This window comes from Crocodylus siamensis, chromosome 6 (assembly GCF_052110815.1).
Source record: "Crocodylus siamensis isolate JL-2025a chromosome 6, ASM5211081v1, whole genome shotgun sequence".
NCBI classification, from domain to species: Eukaryota; Metazoa; Chordata; order Crocodylia; family Crocodylidae; genus Crocodylus; species Crocodylus siamensis.
The window spans coordinates 11,977,340-11,998,724 of record NC_143400.1 but is presented as its reverse complement, the minus strand read 5'-3'; the positions used below and the strand labels follow the sequence as shown (position 1 = coordinate 11,998,724).

Genomic DNA, 21,385 nt, shown 5'->3' with positions numbered 1-21,385 from the left:
TGGGTATGAAGATGGCCTTCCATTGTATGGTGATCTTGGGTCCTTAACAATGACCCAGAACTCATTAAGTTTACTGGAAGCTTTCCCGTAAATGTCAGGAGGTCATGTACCAGAGAGATCCTGAATAGCTGGAGTGTCTAAATCCAGCAGATTGATTTCTTAACACCGTCCTTGGAGGTGTCAAAAGAAATCTGCAAAATCCCAACTAGATACCAGCATGGTTTTACAGCACAAGAAAGGAAAACTCCACATAAAAGCAGATCCTCATCTGGAGACATGCAATTTTGAGCATGAAAACACATGAAAGTTGCGTTAAATGTTTTGTGTGTCTTCCAGGCAAGTCAAAAAGGAAATGAATTGAGCACAAAATGTCTGAGGAAGAAGCTTTGGGTGTAGAGTGAAACTGCAATTATCAGGCAACACACAGGCCATGAGTAAAAAAAGCATTTGCATGTATCTCAGCGTTGTGTGCAAACAGTTTCCTTCTGTTACTAATCAACACCTCTCCCATCGAGGGCATCTCCCATCCTCCAGGGAACTGGCAAATGGTATAAAAGTGGTCACTACTCAGGGCTCCTCTATCTACATCTCTTCACCTTGCCACTCCAGCAAACAGAGTAAGTTTGACATCTCTCAATATCTCCTTCTGCTTGTAAATATATTGCCTTAGCAACCGCTTTAGATTAATTTTGCCAAAATACTCTGAGGATGAATTCTATTCGGGCCTTATTCTGCTTATTGGGTTGGAGGGGTTGGTGGATTAGGCTCTGTGTACACTTCTCGAGGTGTAGCTGTCTCTGCCCTCACTCACAGCTGGGCTGGTTTTAAATTGCTCTTCCGGGATTCATGGTCGTACACCTGAGCAGTGCAGCGCTCAGCTCAGGCCAGCTGCCCAAGTGTGTCCCTGGGCTTGCAGGTGCGCTGTACAGCCTGGGCTTCTGCCTCTGTCTGCAAGATGTCCTGTTGGATATGGGGAGAAGGGAGGTAGCGCACAAAGGCTTCAGAGGCATCGCTTAGGGGGGAGGGAAGAGGGTTTCTAGACTAAAAGATGAGGAAGACAGCAAGCTGGAAGCAAACAATGAAGTCACCTGCTCCCTGGAGACTGCAGGCTCCTAGAGCAGAGCCCATGACTGCAGGAGCTGTACTCTGATTCCTCACGTGCGTTATGTTCCCCTCTTTCCCTCCTGTGTTTCAGGCCAACCTCCACTGCAGGAACATGTCTTCCTACGGACAGCTGATCAGCTCCCGCTGCTACGACCCCTGTGAGGTGACCTGCCCGCGCCCATATGCCGATGCCTGGAACGAGCCCTGCGTGACATCCTGCGGTGACTCCAGGGCCGTGGTCTACCCACCCCCCGTGGCCATCACCTTCCCCGGACCCATCCTCAGCTCCTGCCCCCAGGAGAGCTACGTGGGCACCTCCGAGCCCCTTTGTATTGGCGGCCTGTACCCTGCTGGCGGCTACCTCGGGTACAGAGGCTCAGTGGGCACCGGGTACTCGTACCCCTCCTATTCCCGTCAGCTCAACAGATACCGCTATGGAGGCTGCGGGCCATGCTAAAGCAGCAGGAATATCGGTGGCAGAAAGGAATAGCCAAGTAATGGGTAATAAGATTCTGATTCAGGAATGAGAGGAGGGACATTGTTTTCAGAGGCACAAAACCCCCACTGCGTGCTTTTGCTGTGGGAGCCGAGGGTGCTCAGCAGCTCTGAAAATCTTTCCAGTGCATGATGTTCCTTTTCTGTAATAGTCCATCTCTTTCTGAATGATGTCGCTGTGCCCTTATTCATGTAGCAGAGCAGGTATGCAATCATCCAATACGCACTTGCCATGACCAGAGTAAATAGAAGGGATTTAGCACCCACCACAATGTGACTGTATGCTAGGGTCTGTCATCAGTTTGTGGCCTTTAGCTTAAAAAAAATGACTGTCAACATGTAAAGTGTAGAATAAGAAAGGCTACTCCGGGTTTTCCTCATAAAGCTCTTTTTCCTGACTCAAAGGATTTATTCTTCGGAAAAGCGGGAGTGTTGATATCTAGCCCTATGAGAAGAGAAGAAGAGCTCCTTGTGCACATGCCGCTTCTTGGAGCGGAGGATTGGTTGTAGACCTGTTTCAATCTCTGGAAATATGTTCTTTCTCATTCTCATTTTTGACTTTGAAAATGTATATTTCCCTTCTCATTCCCATTAAAAGAAATCAGATTGCATCGTATTATCAGATTTCTGGTTCATTTGCCTCTTTACTTGTTGTTTTATAACCTTTTAATTGAAGTGCACGTCTGTCAGGAGAAGTACGGGTAGCGCTGTGCACTGCCTATTACCCACTGAGCCATTCCAGGGATATAAGAACCAAGTCCTTGAAAAACTGAACGGCATTGCAAGCAACCAGTACAAATAAGTTTCCCCCGTCATAACTGACACCCAAGGGATGCAGCAGGAATGCACTGGTTACTGACTGGACAAGAACTCCAGATGTCGAGCATAGTCCAATGCTGATATTTCATGATCATTGTGTCCCGTAATGCTGAACAGTCCACATCTGGACTATTGCAAATGACTAGAAAAGAGCTATCAGCTCAGACAGTTTACATCCACTATTGGCTGGTATTAATACCTGGATATATGTGTGCAAAACTATTCCTTTTTGGGGGGGAATATATCAACAGTTCAAAATTTTGATGCAGATTTCTTTTTTACATATATGTAAGTTCCCTCCCAAAAGGCAAGCTCTGGGAAAAGACCTGTATCAGAAGATACTGTGTTTAGAAATTTGGCCTATTTGTTTAGAGCAGCTAAAAGTTGTGGACCTAAGATGTGGACCTCCAGCTGTAGCAACTGTTTGCATCAAGGATGCATGGCACATGAATATTTTGTGCGTGGGGGCTCAGACACATCATTCAAGACCTAGGAGAGAATTCCTGCACCAGATATGTTAGAGGACAAATTGTGCGGGCCTTTATTTGTTGAAGGCACAAAGGGGCTATAGGTGCCTTTGTTTTGTTTTTATACACGTAATAAATGTCCATGTCCTTTACCTGCCTACATGCATCTCAGCCCCTCCATGTTGCCAGGAGCATGTTCCAAGGTTGTTATACACTTCTTTCAAATATCTATAGGATGCTGTCAGAGATGCATGGGAGAGTGGTGGGACCCAACACGGCAACTCTAGACTCGTTGTTATAAACTGAATGCTTTCCATCCGGCTCAACTTCTCACATGAGCTCTGTAGCTCCTTCAAAGTAAAGGGGACAGTTACAAGGGGCATTATATGAGGAACTGGCCAAAGGCTAGTTTTTAACTCATTAGCACACAATGCTGATACAATCTTAAGAAACCAGTGCCACACGCTGAAGCTCCACAGAATGGCTCAGCATGCTGAGATTGAAGCTGGAAAAGGAAACTAGGACATTGCCCCACCCTGCTCCATGCTGCAGTTATCCAAGGTCCTCTGAGCACACCTGAAGCATATAACTGACTCCTCTAGGCAATACCCTTAGGTGGGACGGGACAGATGTAAAATGCTATCTACATAAATAGCTGCCGTTCTCTTAGGCGCTTAATTGAAGACATAACGCTCAAAACCGACTAATGATGCCATCAAGCATAGTGAGCCAACTGAAGGAGGGGCATCTGGTAGAAAGTGAACAATATGCTAGGTAAGGCCCTACAATGGGACATAGAGGGTACTGGAGGCAGGAACATTTCCTTAATGTTCCTTAAACCTGCAGAAGTCAGATTTCTGAGAGAACTCGGCTTTCAAAATCCTTGGACATATTCCTAGTGACCGCGTGGCCGTAGCTCCCCATCTGAATCTCGGAAGTCACAATCCTTCCCCCAGGACTTGGGCAGCCTCAGAGGATAAAACCGCCCTTTCAGGGGCACCGACCTCATAGCCCCAGAGCTGCCAGGGAGCACTGCTCTCAAGCCCTGCCTTCCCACCTGGCTAGAAACTTGGCAGTGAACTGCTCGGGGGCCCTTCCTGCCCCCAGTCACAAGCCCACCAGAGACACAGCTGACGGGTGGCCCCAGATGGCTCCGCAAGACAAACGTTGTCATGCTGTCTCCTGCTTGAGCACATGCAATCAAAAGAGGCCAGGAAAACAAAACTATGATCTTGTGTGTGGCTATGAGAGACAGGAATGCCACTAAAGAGTGCCTGGGCTCTTCTCCCTGCCCTTCCCCTGACTCACCATAAGATTTCGGCATAATTCGTTCCTACACCCTAATTCTCACCTCTCCTGCAGCAGATTTAAGAGCTTCCTGCATTGCATGGCTGTGTTACGACAGTCCCGTGGAGGAAGCAGTGAAAAGGGAAGGCAGTGCTGCAGTGCAAGACAGCGCCTTCATGGTGCCTGGAGCTGAAGAAGGCCTTAGAGCTGTCGCAGCAGACGTGTGAACAGGGGAGGTGGACACATAGGGCCTAGGCAGTTCAGAGGTCTGGAGCATCATTGGACAAGTTCCTCTAAGGCCTCCCAGAGGGGACACATTACCCAGGCAGGAAAGGATTGAATAAGGGACATTCCTGGCTGCCTCCTGGGGGAGGGAGGGAGAAGCCTTGGCTGCATTACATTCCTGCATGGGGTGAAATGACCTTTCCAAGGCTTCACCCCAGAGCAAGAGTCGCCTTACGTTGGCAGTCAAGAGCTCACCCCACCAAAGGGGTGGCAGAAAATTTACTCCCACCCCTAGGAGGCATGCCCAGGCCTTGGCTATGGGCTGGGGTTTATTGGACTCTTACCTGCAGGGCTGTCTTGTCCCTTCCTGCCCAGGGAGGGGACACAGTGACGCCTGACTCTGCAGCTCCTCTAGCTGAAGACCAGAATGCTGCATTACACACTTAAGGGTTGGATTTCATGTCCTCACCACGCTTTCCAAACCTGCTTCCTACCTGGGTTATCCGCCTCCCTCTAGTATCCTTCCTCTGATAGCCTCTTTCACACCAGGCACACAGCCTTCACTTGGTGCCTGCGAATGTCTTGGTTGTGGCCCCTGTCACCCCTGCCACCCCTATCAGGAAGGAGCTCTCTTTCTAGCCCGAGTTAACTCTGGAGCAAAATACTTCCTCTCATCTGAAAGGGAACAACATCTTATAGCATCAAGTGAACCCATCTCATATGTCTTCGAAGAGATGCAGCATGAGGCACTTTCAAAGCAGGTGTAAAAGCCCAGAAGTGGTGACAGGTTAGCATAAGGGACCTTTAATGTGAGGTTTCTTCTTATCACACGCTAGAACACAGAAGCACCAAACAGAAACCCTCCTCCTGCAAGCCAGAGCCAATAGGGTGCTTCAGCCGTATGTATAAACTAAATAAAATACTGCTATAGCTACCTCTCCATCACTACAACTAAAAGCCCATTTCTGGAGTTGCAGGAAGTATTATGTTAAGATCCCCAACTGGTTTAAATATACATGGCTCCAGCAAAGCCAGCTAAGGGCCTTGTCTGCGTTCTCTCTACCTGTCTGTTTTAAAGTTGCAAAGTAAGCCATGTTTGCAATTACAAAGCAATTTTAGGCTCAAAGCGACCTAAGGAATTGATGTGTTTGATTACCCATCCTTTCTGTAAGTGCCAACATCATGGACTAATGATTGGGAAGTTCACACCCACCAATCACCATAACTGGGAAGACTTCTCTGGAAGCTACCCCACCAGACAGTAACAGGAATCGCAAACTGTGGTGCAAGACGGAAGAGAAGGAAATAACATTTATACATGAGTCTCTGCAAACAAACTGTGTTGCCTTTTCAAGTGTTCCTCATCACTATTATATTCTTAGCTTCCTAACCTGATGACACACTGGTCACACCCTAAAGAGATCCTGGCCTCTTAAAACTTTATCACCCCATCTATGGACTTCCTCTCTTTCAGTAGGACTGAAGCAAGGTATAATGCTTTAACCACTTCAGGAAATGGGGCAAAGCCAGAGGGGGAGGGACATAACGAGATCTTTCATTTTCAAGTGAAGGAAAAGAAAAGAAAAGAAATACACAAACCCCAAGTCCCAGGTACTGAATTCATGACTTCATTACCAAGACCCCACAAGTACATGTAGGATACATCACTTCAAACAGGGGCACCTTTTTCATCTTTCTAGTCAAGGGCTTTATGCAAGAGTCACAGGAGAACAGTAAAACTCTGTCATTCACCCTTCACCTCTATGTAGCCTCAGCAAACATGACCTATGTTACCTGCACCAAGGTACTTTACATTGTGGGTAAGGTATTTACTGTGGATCCCACAACAGTAAACTATATTATATAAGAAGAAAGGGAGGAAATGAGCAGAGGTTTCTGCAGTAAATGTGAAGGAAGCACCTCCCTAGAGGCCACGTGCCAACTCTTTGCTGTAAGTGTAAGTTGCCAAGATGGGCATAAACAGCCTGATAGGGCCATCATGGCGGGAATAGGGTTTAAATAATTCAGTTGGATTTACCCGTAGGTATAATGATGGCCTTCCACTGTACAGTGAACTTGGCTCCTTAACAACGAAGCAGAACTCATTAAGTTCATTGGCAGCTTGCCCATGCATTTCAGTAGGTCATGTACCACACAGATCCTGAATAGCTGGCACATCTCAATCCAACAGATTAACGGCTAAACACCATCCCTTGCAGGTGTGAAAACAAAAAAATCTACAATGTCCCAAGTAAATGCCAGCATGGCTTTGAAGCACAAAAGTGGAAAACTGCACATAAAAGCAGATCCTCATATGGAGACATGAAATTTTGAGGATGAAAACACATGAAAGTTGCATTAAATGTTTTGTGTGTCTTCCAGTCAAGTCAAACAGAAAATGAATTGAGCACAGCAAATGGAGCACAAATTCTGAGGAAGAAGCTTTGGGTGTAGAGTGAAACTGCAATTATCAGGCAACACACAGGCCATGAGTAAAAAAAGCATTTGCATGTATCTCAGTGTTGTGTGCAAACAGTTTCCTTCTGTTACTAATCAAGACCTCTCCCATCAAGGGCATCTCCCATCCTCCGGGCAAGATGGGAAATGGTATAAAAGCAGTCGCTACTCAGGGCACCTCTATCCACATCTCTTAACCTCTCCACTTCAGTGAACCGAGTAAGTTTGACAGCTCTCAAGATCTCCTTCTGCTTGTGAATATTTTGCCTTAGCAACTGCTTTAGATTAATTCTGCCAAAATACTCTGTGGATTAATCCTCCTGGGGCCTTTTTCTGCTTATTGGGTTGGAGGATTGCCTATGTGTACACTTCTTGAGGTGTCCCTGTCTCTGTCCTCACTCACAGTTGGGCTGATTTTAAATTGCTGTCAGGGATTCATGCTCAGAGATTCATGGTCGTACACCTGAGCAGTGCAGCGCTCAGCTCAGGCCAGCTGCCCAAGTGTTTCCCTGGCCTTGCAGGTGGGCTGTACAGCCTGGGCTTCTGCATCTGTCTGCAAGATGTACTGTTGGATGTGGGGAGAAGGGAGGTAGCGCACAAAGGCTTCAGAGGCATCGCTTAGGGGGGAGGGAAGAGGGTTTCTAGACTAAAAGATGAGGAAGACAGCAAGCTGGAAGCAAACAATGAAGTCACCTGATCCCTGGAGACTGCAGGCTCCTAGAGCAGAGCCCATGACTGCAGGAGCTGTACTCTGATTCCTGACGTGCGTTATGTTCCCCTCTTTCCCTCCTGTGTTTCAGGCCAACCTCCACTGCAGGAACATGTCTTCCTACAGACAGCTGATCAGCTCCCGCTGCTACGACCCCTGTGAGGTGACCTGCCCGCGCCCATATGCCGATGCCTGGAACGAGCCCTGCGTGACATCCTGCGGTGACTCCAGGGCCGTGGTCTACCCACCCCCCGTGGCCATCACCTTCCCCGGACCCATCCTCAGCTCCTGCCCCCAGGAGAGCTACGTGGGCACCTCCGAGCCCCTTTGCATTGGCGGCCTGTACCCTGCTGGCGGCTACCTGGGGTACAGAGGCTCTGTGGGCACCGGGTACTCGTACCCCTCCTATTCCCGTCAGCTCAACAGATACCGCTATGGAGGCTGCGGGCCATGCTAAAGCAGCAGGAATATCGGTGGCAGAAAGGAATAACGAAGAAATGGGGAACAAGGTTCAGATTCAGGAATGAGAGGAGGGACATTGTTTTCAGAGGCAGAAAACCCCCACTGCTTGCATTTGCTGTATGAGCCGAGGGTGCTCAGCAGCTCTGAAAATCTTTCCAGTGCATGACGTTCCTTTTCTGTAATAGTCCATCTCTTTCTGAATGATGTCAATGTGTCCTTATCCATGTAGGAGAGCAGGTATGCAATCATCCAATACTCACTTTCCATGACCAGAGTATGTAAGGGATTTATAGCCACCACAGTGTGAATTACACCACCTTTAGCTTTTGAGAAAATCACATCAAATGTAAAGTGTGAATAGGAAAAGCTACTCTGTGCTTTATAAAATCTGACTCAAAGTTTGAAAAGTGGGCCTGTTGAAATCTTGCACTTAGAGAAAAAGCTCCTTGTGCACATGTCTTTGTGTGGAGGATTGGTTGTTGACCTGTTTGTCTCTGATTATGTTCTTCCTCCTTCTGGTTTTTTGCTTTGAAAATGTAGCTCTTTTCATTCCCATTAAAACAAATCAGGATATCAGACTTGGCTTCTTTACTTGTTGTTTTATAACACACTCATTGTAATACATCTCTCTCAGAAGTATTGGTAGCACTGTGCACTGCCTATAACCCACTGACCCATGCCAAGGATATAAGAACCAAGTCCTTGAAATGATACATGGCATTGCAAACAACCAGTTCAAATAACCTTCCCCTGTCATAACTTACACCCATGGTATGCAGCAAAAATGCACCGATTACAGACTGGACAAGAACCAGCAAATGTTGACCAGAGGTTTGTTTGCAGTGCTGATGTTTGATGATCAGTGTGGGCTGTACTGCTGAACGGTCCACATCTGGGCTATTGCAAACCAGTAGAAAGAAGCTCAGACAGTCTACATCCACTATTCACTGGTATTAATACCTGGATATATAGGTGTGCAAAACTATTCCTTTTTGCGGGGATTATATCAACATTTCAAAGTTTTTACACGGCTTATTTTTTTTTTTACATATATGTATTTTTTTTTTTTACATATATGTAAGTTTCCTCCCAAAATGCAAGCTCTGGGAAAAGACCTGTATCAGAAGAGATTGTGTTTGGAAATTTGGCCTTTCTTTTTTAGAGCAGATAAAAGATGTGTACCTAAGTGTTGAAGGGTCTCTCCAGCTGTGGCAACTGACTTGCATCAAGAATGCATGGCACATTTATATTTTGTGCATGGGTGCTCAGACACACCATTCAAGGCCTTAGAGAGAATTCCTTTACCAGGTATATTTGACGACAATTTGTGCGGGCCTTTATTTGTTGAAGGCACAAAGGGGCTATAGGTGCCTTTGTTTTGTTTTTATACACGTAATAAATGTCCATGTCCTTTACCTGCCTACATGCATCTCAGCCTCTCCATGTTGCCAGGAGCATGTTCCAAGGTTGTTATACACTTCTTTCAAATATCTATAGGATGCTGTCAGAGATACATGGGAGAGTGGTGGGACCCAACACAGCAACCCGTAGGCGTGCTGTTATAAACTGAGTGCTTTCCATGCAGCTCTTCTTCTGACTTAAGCTCTGTAGCTCCTTCAAAGTAAAGGGGACAGTTACAAGGGGCATTATATGAGGAACTGGCCAAAGGCTAGTTTTTAACTCATTAGCACACAATGCTGATACAATCTTAAGAAACCAGTGCCACATGCTGAAGCTCCACAGAATGGCTCAGCATGCTGAGATTGAAGCTGGAAAAGGAAACTAGGACATTGCCCCACCCTGCTCCATGCTGCAGTTATCCAAGGTCCTCTGAGCACACCTGAAGCATATAACAGACTCCTCTAGGCAACACCCATAGGTGGGATGGGACAGATGTAAATGCTATCTACATAAATAGCTGCCATTCTCCTAGGCGCTTAATTGAAGACGTAACACTCAAAACCGACTAAAGATGTCGTCAAGCATAGTGAGCCAACTGAAGGACGGATATCTGGTAGAAAGTGAACAATACGCTAGGTAAGGCCCTACAATGCGAGAAAGAGGGTGCTGGAGGCAGGAACATTTCCTTAATAAACCTGCAGAAGTCAGATTGATGAGAGAGCTCGGCTTCCAAAATCTTTGGGTATATTTCCAGTGACTGCTGGTTCATAGCTCCCCATCTGAATCTAGGAAGTCATAATCCTTCCTGCGGGACTTGGGTAGATTCTGAACATAAACCCGCCCTTTTGGGGGCACCGACCTCATAGCCCCAGTGGTGCCAGGGAGCGCTGCTCTCAAGCCCAGCCCTTCCACCCCTAATTATCACCGTATCTTCTGGTTGATCACATACAATCACAAAAGGCCAGGAAAACAAAGCTATGATCCTTGCCATGAGAGACAGTAATGCCAATGAATAGTTTCTGGGCGCTTGTCCCCGCCCTTCCCCTGACTCACCATATGATTTCGGCAGAGTGAATTAGTTTCTACACCCCAATTATCACCTCTCCTCCAGCACAGTTAAGAGCTTCCTGCATTGCATGGTTGTGTTAAGAAATTCCCATAGAGAAACAGTAAAAAGAGAAGACATTGCTGCAGTGCAAGACAGCGCCTTCATGGTGCCTTTAGTTGAAGAAGGCCTTAGACCTGCTGAAGCAGACGTGTGAACAGGGGAGGTAGACACATAGGGCCTAGGCAGTTCAGAGCTCTGGAGCATCATTTGACAAGTTTCTCTGAGGCCTCCCAGAGGGGAAACATTACCCAGGAAAGAAAGGATTGAATAAGTGACATTCCTGGATGCCTTCTCGGGGAGGGAGGGAGAAGCCTTGGCCACTTCCCATAGATTTCATAGACGTAAGGGCTGGAAGGGACCTTGGAAGATCATCGAGTCCAGCTCCCACCAAAGGGCAGGAAGTCAGCTGGAGTCATAGGATCCCAGAAAAATAAGCATCCAATTTACACTTGAAAGTCTTCAATGTAGGTGCTTGAACCACCTCCGACGGCAGGCTATTCCAAACCTTGGGGGCTCGAACAGTAAAGTAATTCTTCCTTATGTCCGGCCTGAAATGGTCTTGCAGGAGTTTATAACTGTTCGACCTTGTCATCCCTTGGGGTGCTCTGGTGAACAAACGTTCCCCCAGATACTGGTGGTCACCCCTGATAAGCTTATATGTAGCCATCAGATCACCCCTGAGCCTGCGCTTTTACAGGCTAAAGAGCCCCATGGTTCTCAGCCTGTCGTCATAAGGTCTGTTTTCCTGACCTCTGATAATGTACGTGGCTCTCCTCTGGACTCTCTCAAGCTTCTCCACATCCTTTTTGAATTGTGAAGCCCAAAACTGGACGCAGTACTCCAGCTGCGGCCTCACCAAGGCCGAGTACAGGGGGAGAATGACGCCCGGGTTTTGCTTGAGAAGCATCTATGGATGCAAGCCAGAGTTTTGGTTGCTTTAATAGCCACAGCATCACACTGCAAGCTCATGTTCATCATGTGGTCAATGATGACCCCCAAGTCTCTTTCTTCCATAGTGCTAGCCAGCGTAGCACTGCCGAGCCTATAAGGATGCTGCAGGTTTTTCTTCCCAAGGTGGAGAACCTTGCATTTTTCAGTGTTAAACACCATCAGATTCTCGTCCGCCCATTTGCTGAGCCTGTCCAGGTCAGCCTGGATCACCTGCCTGTCTTCTGATGTGGATGCTTTGCCCCAAAGTTTGGTGTCATCGGCAATCTTGGCCAGTCTGCTTCTGATTCCAATGTCCACATAATTAATGAAGATGTTGAGCAATATGGGTCCAAGGACAGAGCCTTGGGGAACCCCAGTGGTCACAGGGCACCACGATGAGTGACTGCTTTTTTGAAGTCAAGATATATGACATCAATCTCTTCTCCCTTGTCCAGGTGATAGGTCACGTGGTTGTAGAAGGTAATGAGATTGGTCAAGCAAGACCTACCCACAACAAACCCTTGCTGGCTATCCCTCAGGATGTTGGCGTCGGCCAGTCCATTCCCACCTCTTCCCAGCAGCTCGCTGCCTCTCTTGCCAAAGAGCGGGCTGTGGTCATGGAAGCCAAAGCCTTCCTGATGACACCAGCACCACAGTCTTTGGTTGACTACCTGGATCCTCCTCTACCTCTTCAGCCCATAGCCCAAGACTGGGAGGATCGACGAGAATACCACCTGTGCCCCCAGACCCTCTGGCCGCGCTCCCAAATCCCTGTGGCGCCTCATGACCGGCTGGGAGCGCTCTGAGTCATGTCATTGGTGCCCACATGAATAAGGAGCATGAGATAGCAGTCTGTGGGCTGGAGGAGTTTAGGGATCCTCTCTGTGATGTCTCAGATGCATGTCAGAAGCAGTAGACTTCCCGGGCTAAGGGGTTGGGGCGGCAAATTGCCCCATCAGTCCCTCTCAGGATGGAGTATCTCACAACAACACTTTGTTTTGTCTCGGGGAGAGTGGGGGCAATAGCTGCAGTTAGGCCTGTGTTGCCTGCAAGAGCTGGCAACTCAGCAGGCTCTGCTGGGGCTGCAAGAGGTTCATGCCTGTTGCTAAGCTCCGGTGGGGCAGGGGCCTTGGTGTGGCAGGCCTTAGGGCCCTTGACCACTTTCGTCCATCTCCCTGACTGGACAGAACGGGAGGTCCCAGAGTCCTCCCTTGTCCTGGAGGGAGACCGTGGTTTACCCTCTGGTTCCTGGGGGAAAAGGGCCTGGCAGTAGGAGTCAATCTCCCGCTCACAGTCCATCATGGCACGTAGTCTCTGGACTATGGCCTGGAGCTCCTCCAGCTGGCGCTCCAAAGACCCCAAAAGGGAGCAGACCCCACCAGGGGAGGTGGCCATGCTCCCGGGGGCCAGAGCCTGAATGGGGTCAAAGGACTTGCTATTCCTGTATGGGGTGAAAGGACCTCTCCCAGGCTTTAGCCCACAGTAAGAGTAGCCCTACCTACTCAGTCAAGAGCTCATCCCACCAAAAGGGTGGCAGAAAAGTCACTCCCACCCCTCGGATGAATGCCCAGGCCTTGGCTACAGGCTGGGGTTTATTGGACCCTTACCTGCAAGGCTGTCTCTTCCCTTCCTGCCCAGGGACGGGCCACAGGGCAGCCCAAATTGCATCTCCTCTAGCAGCAGCCCAGGACACTGCATTATGCAGTGAAGGATTGAGCCTCACGTCCTCTCACCACTTCCCCAGTATGCTTCCTACCTGCCCATGGATTATCAGCCTCTCTGTAGCTTCCTTCCTCCTATAGCCTCTTTCACACCAGCTGCACAGCATTCACTTGGTGCCTGGGAAAATCTCGCTTGCAGCCCCTGCCACACCCCAGCCCACACCATGGGTTACGATCTACCACCCTCTTCTCCTGGTGCCAGAGGGGCTCAGCCTGCCCCAGTCCATTGGCTTTTGGGGCTCCCTCGGCATGAGGAGTGCCCAAGAGCCTCAGCCCACTGTATCCTCACCTCAGATATCTCAGGAAGGAGCTCACTTTCTCTCCCTAGTTAACTCTGGAGCAAGATATTTCCTCTCATCTGAAAGGGAACAACATCTTATAGCATCAACTGAACTCATTGCATACGTCTTTGAAGAGATCCAGCACCAGGCACTTCGGAAGCAGGTGTAAAAACCCAGAAATGCTGAAGGTTAGCATAAAGGACCTTTAATATGAGGTTTCTTCTTAACACACTTTTGAGTGTAGAAGCATTAAACAGAAACCCTCCTCCTGCAAGCCAGAGCCAATTGGGTGCTTCATCCATATGTATAAACTAAATAAAAAACTGCTATAGCTAATTCTCCATCACTACAAATAAAAGCCTGTTTCTGGAGTTGCAGGAAGTATTATGTTCAGATCCCTAACTGGTATAAATAGACATGGCTCCATCAAAGCCAGCTAAGGACTTTGTCTGTGTTCGCTATACATATCTGTTTTAAAGTTGCAAAGTAAGCAATGTTTGGCATCCACGCAATTTTAGGCTCAAAGTCACCTAAGCAATGGATGTGATTACCATTCTCTTATGCAGCTGGATTAATGACTGGGAGGTTCACACCCACCAATCACCACAACTAGGAAGACTTTTTTGGAAACTACCCCACCAGACATTAAAAAGAATCACGAACTGTGGTGCAAGATGGAAGAGAAGGAAAAACATTCATGCATGAGTCCTCACAAACATGTTCTGTTGCCCTTTCAAGTGTTCCTCATCACTATTATTCTCTTAGCTGCATAACAGGGGTGATGGGGGGGGGCTCAGCCCACCCCATGGCTTTTGGGGATCCCTCAGTATCAGCTGTGCCCACATGCCGCAGCCCATCCCATCCTCACATGAGATACCTTGGGAGGGAGCTCTCTCTCTCCCCAGACATCTCCAGAGAAGAACACTTCTCATTTGAAAGGAAACAACATCTTATAGCATTAACTGGAGCCATACCATAGATCTTTGAAGGGATCCAACGAGCCCCAAAGTGATGAAAATTAGAATAAAGAACCTTTGATGTGTGGTTTCTTTCTAACACACCTTAGAGCTGAGTAGCATCAAATGTTTTGTGTCTCTTCCGGTCAAGTCAAACAGGAAATGAATTGGGTGCAAAATGTCTGAGGGAGAAAATTTGGGTGTAGAGTGAAACTGCAATTATCAGGCAACACACAGGCAATGAGTAAAAAAAGCATCTACATGAATTTCAGTGTCATATGCAAACAGTTTCCTTCTGTTACTAATCAAGACCTCTCCCAACAACGGCATCTCCCATTCTCCAGGCCAGCTCAGAACTGATATAAAAGCAGTCACAACTCAGGACTCCTCTATCCACATCTCCTCACCTCTCCACTCCAGCAAAACAAGTAAGTTTGACATCTCTCAATAACTTCTGCTTGTGAATATATTGTGTTAGCAACTGCTTTAGATGCTTTCTGCAAAAATAATCAGTGGTTTAATTCTGCAGGGATGGTTTTCTGCTTGTTGGGGTGGAGGAGTTGGTGATCAGGTTATGTCTGCATGGGTTGAGGTGTCCCTGTCTCTGCCCTCACTCACAGCTGGGCTAGTTTTAAATTGCTGCTCAGGGATTCATGGTCGTACACCTGAGTAGTGCAGCACTCAGCTCAGGCCAGCTGCCCAAGTGTGTCCCTGGGCTTGCAGGTGGGCTGTACAGCCTGGGCTTCTGCCTCTGTCTGCAAGATGTACTGTTGGATGTGGGGAGAAGGGAGTTAGCGTACAAAGGCTTCAAAGGCATTGCTTAGGAGGGAGGGAAGAGGTTTTCCAGACTAGAAGATGAGGAAGACAGCAAGCTGGAAGCAAACAATGAAGTCCTCTAATCCCTGGAGACTGCAGGCTCCTGGAGCAGAGCCCATGACTGCAGGAGCTGTACTCTGATTCCTGACGTGCGTTATGTTCCCCTCTTTCCCTCCTGTGTTTCAGGCCAACCTCCACTGCAGGAACATGTCTTCCTACGGACAGCTGATCAGCTCCCGCTGCTACAACCCCTGTGAGGTGACCTGCCCGCGCCCATATGCCGATGCCTGGAACGAGCCCTGCGTGACATCCTGCGGTGACTCCAGGGCCGTGGTCTACCCACCCCCCGTGGCCATCACCTTCCCCGGACCCATCCTCAGCTCCTGCCCCCAGGAGAGCTACGTGGGCACCTCCGAGCCCCTGTGCATTGGCGGCCTGTACCCTGCTGGCGGCTACCTGGGGTACAGAGGCTCAGTGGGCACTGGGTACTCGTACCCCTCCTATTCCCGTCAGCTCAACAGATACCGCTATGGAGGCTGCGGGCCATGCTAAAGCAGCAGGAATATCTGTGGCAGAAAAGAATAACCAAGAAATGGGGAACAAGGTTCAGATTTAGGAATGAGAGGGGGGACATTGTTTTCAAAGGCACAAAAACCGCACTGCTTGCATTTGCTGTGGGAGCTGAGGGTGCTCAGGGGCTCTGAAAATCTTTCCAGTGCATGAAGCTCCTTTTCTGTAATACTCCATCTCTTTCTGAATGATGTTGCTATGCCCTTATTCATATAGGAGAGCAGGTATGCAATCATTCAGTACTCACCTTCCATGATTAAAGCAATGTAGGAGGGAATTAACAGCCAATCCCAATGTGACTATGTGTACCAAGGTCCATCATCTGTTTGTGGCTTTTAGCTTTTAAGAAAATGCATGTCAACATGTGAAGTGTAGAACAGGAAAAGCTACTCAAACTGCTTCAATCTCTGGAAATATGTTCTTTGTACTCTTCATTTTTTTTTCTTTGCATATTTAAGTTTCTCTTCTCATTGCCATTAAAAGAAATCAGATTGCATCCTAATATCAGACTTTGGGGTTTTTTTGCCTCTTGCTGTTTTATGAACCACGTATTGAAATTCACCTCTGTCATGAGAAGTATTGGTAGGTCTTAGTACTGCTGACTAGGGTGTTGCGAAACGGCTCTGTTCCGTTACGACTGGTGTTTTGAGAGAACAACACTTCATTTCAAAATTTGTTTTGATTGTGGTGGGACCCAACGCAGAAACCCTAGAGTTGTTGTTATAAACTGAATATTTTCCATCCAGCTCTTCCCCGTGATATGAGCTCTGTAGCTCCTTCGAAGTAAAGGGAATGGTGACAATGGTCATTATATGGGGCACAGTTCAAAGGCTAGTTTTTAACTCATTAGCACACATTGCTGATACAATCTTAAGAAACCAGTGCCACACGCTGAAGCTCCACAGAATGGCTCAGCATGCTGAGATTGAAGCTGGAAAAGGAAACTAGGACATTGCCCCACCCTGCTCCATGCTGCAGTTATCCAAGGTCCTCCGAGCACACCTGAAGCATATAACAGACTTCTCTAGGCAATACCCTTAGGTGGGATGGGACAGATGCAAAATGCTATTTACATAAATAGCTGTTGTTCTCCTAGGGGCTTAACTGAAGACATTCAAAACCGACATCAAAATAGTGAGGCAACCAAAAGAGGGGCACCTACCTCATAGCCCCAGAGCTGCCAGGGAGCACTGCTCTCAAGCCCAGCCTTCCCACCTGGCCTAGAAACATGGCAGTGAACTGCTCAGGGGCCCTTCCTGCTCCCAGTCACAAGCCCACCAGAGACACAGCTGACGGGTGGCCCCAGACAGTTCTGCAGGACAAGCTTTGTCATGGTGTCTCCTGCTTGGGCACATACAATCAAAAGAGCCCAGGAAAACAAAACGATGATCTTGTGTGTGGCTATGAGAGAGGGGAATGCCAATGAAGAGTCCCTGGGCTCTTGTCCCTGCACTTCCCTCTGACTCACCAGATGATTTTGGTAGAGTTAATTACTTCCTGCTCACTAAATATCACCTCTCTTACAGCAGACTTAAGAGCTTCCTGCATTGTATGGCTATGTTGAGAAGGTCCCATGGAGGAAGCAGTGAAAAGAGAAGGCATCGCTGCAGTGCAAGGCAGCGCCTTCATGGTGCCTGGAGCTGAAGAAGGCCCTAGAGCTGTCGCAGCAGACATGTGAACAGGGGAGGTGGACACATAGGGCCTAGGCAGTTCAGAGGTCTGGAGCATCATTGGACAAGTTCCTCTAAGGCCTCCCAGAGGGGACACATTACCCAGGCAGGAAAGGATTGAATAAGGGACATTCCTGGCTGCCTCCTGGGGGAGGGAGGGAGAAGCCTTGGCTGCATTACATTCCTGCATGGGGTGAAATGACCTTTCCAAGGCTTCACCCCAGAGCAAGAGTCGCCTTATGTTGGCAGTCAAGGGCTCACCCCACCAAAGGGGTGGCAGTAAATTTACTCCCACCCAAGGATGCATGCCCAGGCCTTGGCTATGGGCTGGGGTTTATTGGACCCTTACTTACAGGGCTCTCTCTTCCTTTCCTGCCCAGGGAGGGGACACAGTGAAGCCTGACTCTGCAGCTCCTCTAGCTGAAACCCAGGATGCTGCATTTCACAGTTAAGGATTGAACTTCATGTCCTCACCACGTTTCCCAGACCTGCTTCCTACCTGCCCATGGGTTATCTGCCTCTTTCTAGCATATTTCCTCCTATAGCCTCTTTCACAAGGGGAACACAGTCATTACTTCATTCCTGGGATTGTCTTTGTTGTGACCCCTGCCCCCCCTGAGCAACACCGTGGCCTGAGACCTACTACCCTGTGCCCCTGGTGCCAGGGGGGCTCAGCATGTCCATTGGCTTTTGGGGCTCCCTTGGCATGAGCTGTGCCCAAGAGCCTCAGCCCACTCCATCCTCACCTGAGATATCTTGGGAAGGAACTCGCTTTCTCGCCCTAATTAACTGTGGAGCAAAATACTTCCTCTCATCTGAAAGGGAACAACATCTTATAGCATCAACTGGACCCATCGCATACATCTTTGACGAGATCCAGCATCAGGCACTTTGGAAGCAGGTATAAAAATCCAGAACTGATTAAGGTTAGCATAAAGGGTCTTTAATGTGAGGTTTCTTGTTACCACACCTTAGAGCATAGAAGAACTAAATAGAAACCCTCCTCCTGCAAGCCAGAGCCAACAGGGTGCTTCAGCCAGATGTATAAAAATAAATTAAAAACTGCTATAACTGACTCTTCATCACTACAACTTAAAGCCCATTTCTGGAGTTGCAGGAAGTATTATGTTCAGATCCCTAACTGGTATAAATAGACATGGCTCCATCAAAGCCAGCTAAGGACTTTGTCTGTGTTCTCTATACATATCTGTTTTAAAGTTGCAAAGTAAGCAATGTTTGGCATCCAAGCAATTTTAGACTCAAAGCCACCTAAGGAATTGATGTGACTACCAATCCATTCTGTAGGTGCCAACATCATGGACTAATGACTGGGAAGTTCAAACCCACCAATCACCACAACTAGGAAGACCTTTTTGGGAATTACCACACCAGACATTAACAGGAATCACAGACTGTGGTGCAAGACGGAAGAGAAGGAAAAACTTTTATGCATGAGTCCCTACAAACAACTGTGTTTCCCATTCAGGTGTTCCTCATCACTACTATATTCTTAGCTTCATAACGTGATGACACACTGGTCACACCCACAGGAGAGGCTGGACTACATGCAAGTAATCTCACTTCAAACTGGGGCACTTTTTTCTACTGTCTAGTCAAGAGCTCTGTGCAAGACTCACACAGGAATGGTGAAACTCCTTTATTCTTCCGACAGTTCTATGAAGCCCCAGCAAACATTTCCCAAGGGACCTGCACCAAAGTACTTTACATTGTGGGTAAGGTATTTACTATGGAACCCACTGCAATAAACTATATCATCTATGAACGGAAGGAGCAAAAGAGCATAGGTTTTTGCAGTAAATGTGAAGGAAGCACGTCCCCAGAGACCACGTGCCAGCTCTTTGTCGTAAGTGTAAGATGCCAATGCAAAGCTGGGCATAAAAATCCTGATAGCTCTGTCATGGCATGAATAGAGTGTAAAGGCTTTAGTTGGATTTACCCATGGGTATGATGATGGCCTTCCATTCTATGGTGATCTTGGGTCCTTAACAATGACCCAGAACTCATTAAGTTCATTGGAAGTCTGCCCATGCATTTCAGTAGGTCACGTACCAGAGAGATCCTGAATAGCTGGAGTGTCTAAATCCAGCACATTAAAGTCTTAACACCTTCCTTTGGAGGTGTGAAAAAAATTCTGCAATGTCCCAACTAAACACCAGCATTGTTTTAAAGCACAAAAATGGAAAACTCCACATAAAAGAAGTTCCTCACATGAAGACATGCATTTCTGAGCATGAAAGTACATGGAAGTTGCATTAAATGTTTTGTGTGTCTTCCAGTCCAGTCAAACAGGAAATGAATTGAGCCCAAAATGTCTGAGGAAGAAGCTTTGGGTGTAGGGTGAAACTGCAATTATCAGGCAACACACAGGCAATGAGTAAAAAAGGCATCTGCATGTATCTCAGTGTTGTGTGCAATCAGTTTCTTTCTGTTACTAATCAAGACCTCTCCCATCAAGGGCATCTCCCATCCTCCGGGCAAGATGGGAAATGGTATAAAAGCAGGACCTCTTCAGCATTTCTCTATCTACATCTCTTCACCTCTCCACTCCAGCAAACAAAGTGAGTTTGACAGCTCTCAAGATCTCCTTCTGCTTGTGAATATATTGCTTTAGCAACTGCTTTTGATTAATTCTGCAAAACTACTCAGAGGTTTAATCCTGCTGGGGCCTTTTTCTGCTTACTGGGTTGGAGGGGTTGGTGGTATGTCTACACTTCTTGAAGGTGTAGGTGTCTCTGTCCTCACTCACAGTTGGTCTGGTTTTATATTGCTGGTCAGGGATTTGTGGTCAGGGATTCATGGTCATACACCTGAGTAGTGCAGCACTCAGCTCAGGCCAGCTGCCCAAGTGTTTCCCTGGGCTTGCAGGTGGGCTGTACAGCGTGGCTTATACATCTGTCTGCAAGATGTGCTGTTGGATATGGGGAGAAGGGAGGTAGCGTACAAAGGCTTCAGAGGCATCGCTTAGCGGGGAGGGAAGAGGGTTTCCAGACTAGAAGATGAGGAAGACAGCAAGCTGGAAGCAAACAATGAAGTCATCTGGTCCCTGGAGACTGCAGGCTCCTAGAGCAGAGCCCATGACTGCAGGAGCTGTACTCTGATTCCTCATGTGCGTTATGTTCCCCTCTTTCCCTCCTGTGTTTCAGGCCAACCTCCACTGCAGGAACATGTCTTCCTACGGACAGCTGATCAGCTCCCGCTGCTACAACCCCTGTGAGGTGACCTGCCCGCGCCCATACGCCGATGCCTGGAACGAGCCCTGCGTGACATCCTGCGGTGACTCCAGGGCCGTGGTCTACCCACCCCCCGTGGCCATCACCTTCCCCGGACCCATCCTCAGCTCCTGCCCCCAGGAGAGCTACGTGGGCACCTCCGAGCCCCTTTGCATTGGCGGCCCGTACACTGCTGGCGGCTACCTGGGGTACAGAGGCTCAGTGGGCACCGGGTGCTCATACCCCTCCTATTCCCGTCAGCTCAACAGATACCGCTATGGAGGCTGCGGGCCATGCTAATGCAGCAGGAATATCGGTGGCAGAAAGGAATCGCCAGGAAATGGGGATCAAGATTCAGATTCAGGGATGAGAGGAGGGACATTGTTTTCAGAGGCATAAAACGCCCACTGCTTGCATTTGCTGTGGGAGCCGAGGGTGCTCAGGAGCTCTGAAAATCTTTCCAGTGCATGAAGTTGCTTTTCTGTAATAGTCCATCTCTTTCTGAATGATGTCACTGTGCCCTTATTCATGTAGCAGAACAGGTATGCAATCATCCAATACGCACTTTCCATGACTAAAGTGACGTAGAAGGCAGTTAGTGTCCACCACAATGTGACTGTGTATGCTAAGCCGTACCATCTGTTTGTGGCCTTTAACTTTGAACAAAAAGCAGGTCA

The 21,385-nt window shown here is 48.0% G+C and overlaps 4 protein-coding genes across 4 annotated transcripts; all 4 read left to right on the top strand.

Annotated features, from left to right (window-relative positions):
- Positions 1–1,165: 1,165 nt before the first annotated feature.
- On the top strand, positions 1,166–1,561 carry LOC149861071 (feather keratin 4-like). The gene has a single exon (XM_090051423.1). It carries the CDS (start codon positions 1,166–1,168, stop codon positions 1,559–1,561), a length of 396 nt encoding a protein of 131 aa, XP_089907549.1.
- A 6,063-nt stretch (positions 1,562–7,624) lies between these two features.
- Positions 7,625–8,020, top strand: LOC149861070 (feather keratin 4-like). Its single transcript, XM_090053043.1, has one exon. It carries the CDS (start codon positions 7,625–7,627, stop codon positions 8,018–8,020), a length of 396 nt encoding a protein of 131 aa, XP_089909169.1.
- A 7,374-nt stretch (positions 8,021–15,394) lies between these two features.
- LOC149861069 (feather keratin 4-like) lies at positions 15,395–15,855 on the top strand. Its single transcript, XM_090053009.1, has one exon. It carries the CDS (start codon positions 15,395–15,397, stop codon positions 15,788–15,790), a length of 396 nt encoding a protein of 131 aa, XP_089909135.1. The 3' UTR covers positions 15,791–15,855.
- Positions 15,856–20,612: 4,757 nt separating this feature from the next.
- LOC149861068 (feather keratin 4-like) lies at positions 20,613–21,008 on the top strand. The gene has a single exon (XM_090051422.1). The coding sequence runs from the start codon at positions 20,613–20,615 to the stop codon at positions 21,006–21,008; it is 396 nt and encodes a 131-aa protein (XP_089907548.1).
- Positions 21,009–21,385: the final 377 nt, after the last annotated feature.

What these genes read in the sequence shown, in the direction of transcription:
- LOC149861069 (XM_090053009.1), top strand. Translation starts at nt 15,395, where the DNA reads ATGTTCCCCTCTTTCCCTCCTGTGTTTCAGGCCAACCTCCACTGCAGG.
- LOC149861070 (XM_090053043.1), top strand. Translation starts at nt 7,625, where the DNA reads ATGTTCCCCTCTTTCCCTCCTGTGTTTCAGGCCAACCTCCACTGCAGG.
- LOC149861068 (XM_090051422.1), top strand. Translation starts at nt 20,613, where the DNA reads ATGTTCCCCTCTTTCCCTCCTGTGTTTCAGGCCAACCTCCACTGCAGG.
- LOC149861071 (XM_090051423.1), top strand. Translation starts at nt 1,166, where the DNA reads ATGTTCCCCTCTTTCCCTCCTGTGTTTCAGGCCAACCTCCACTGCAGG.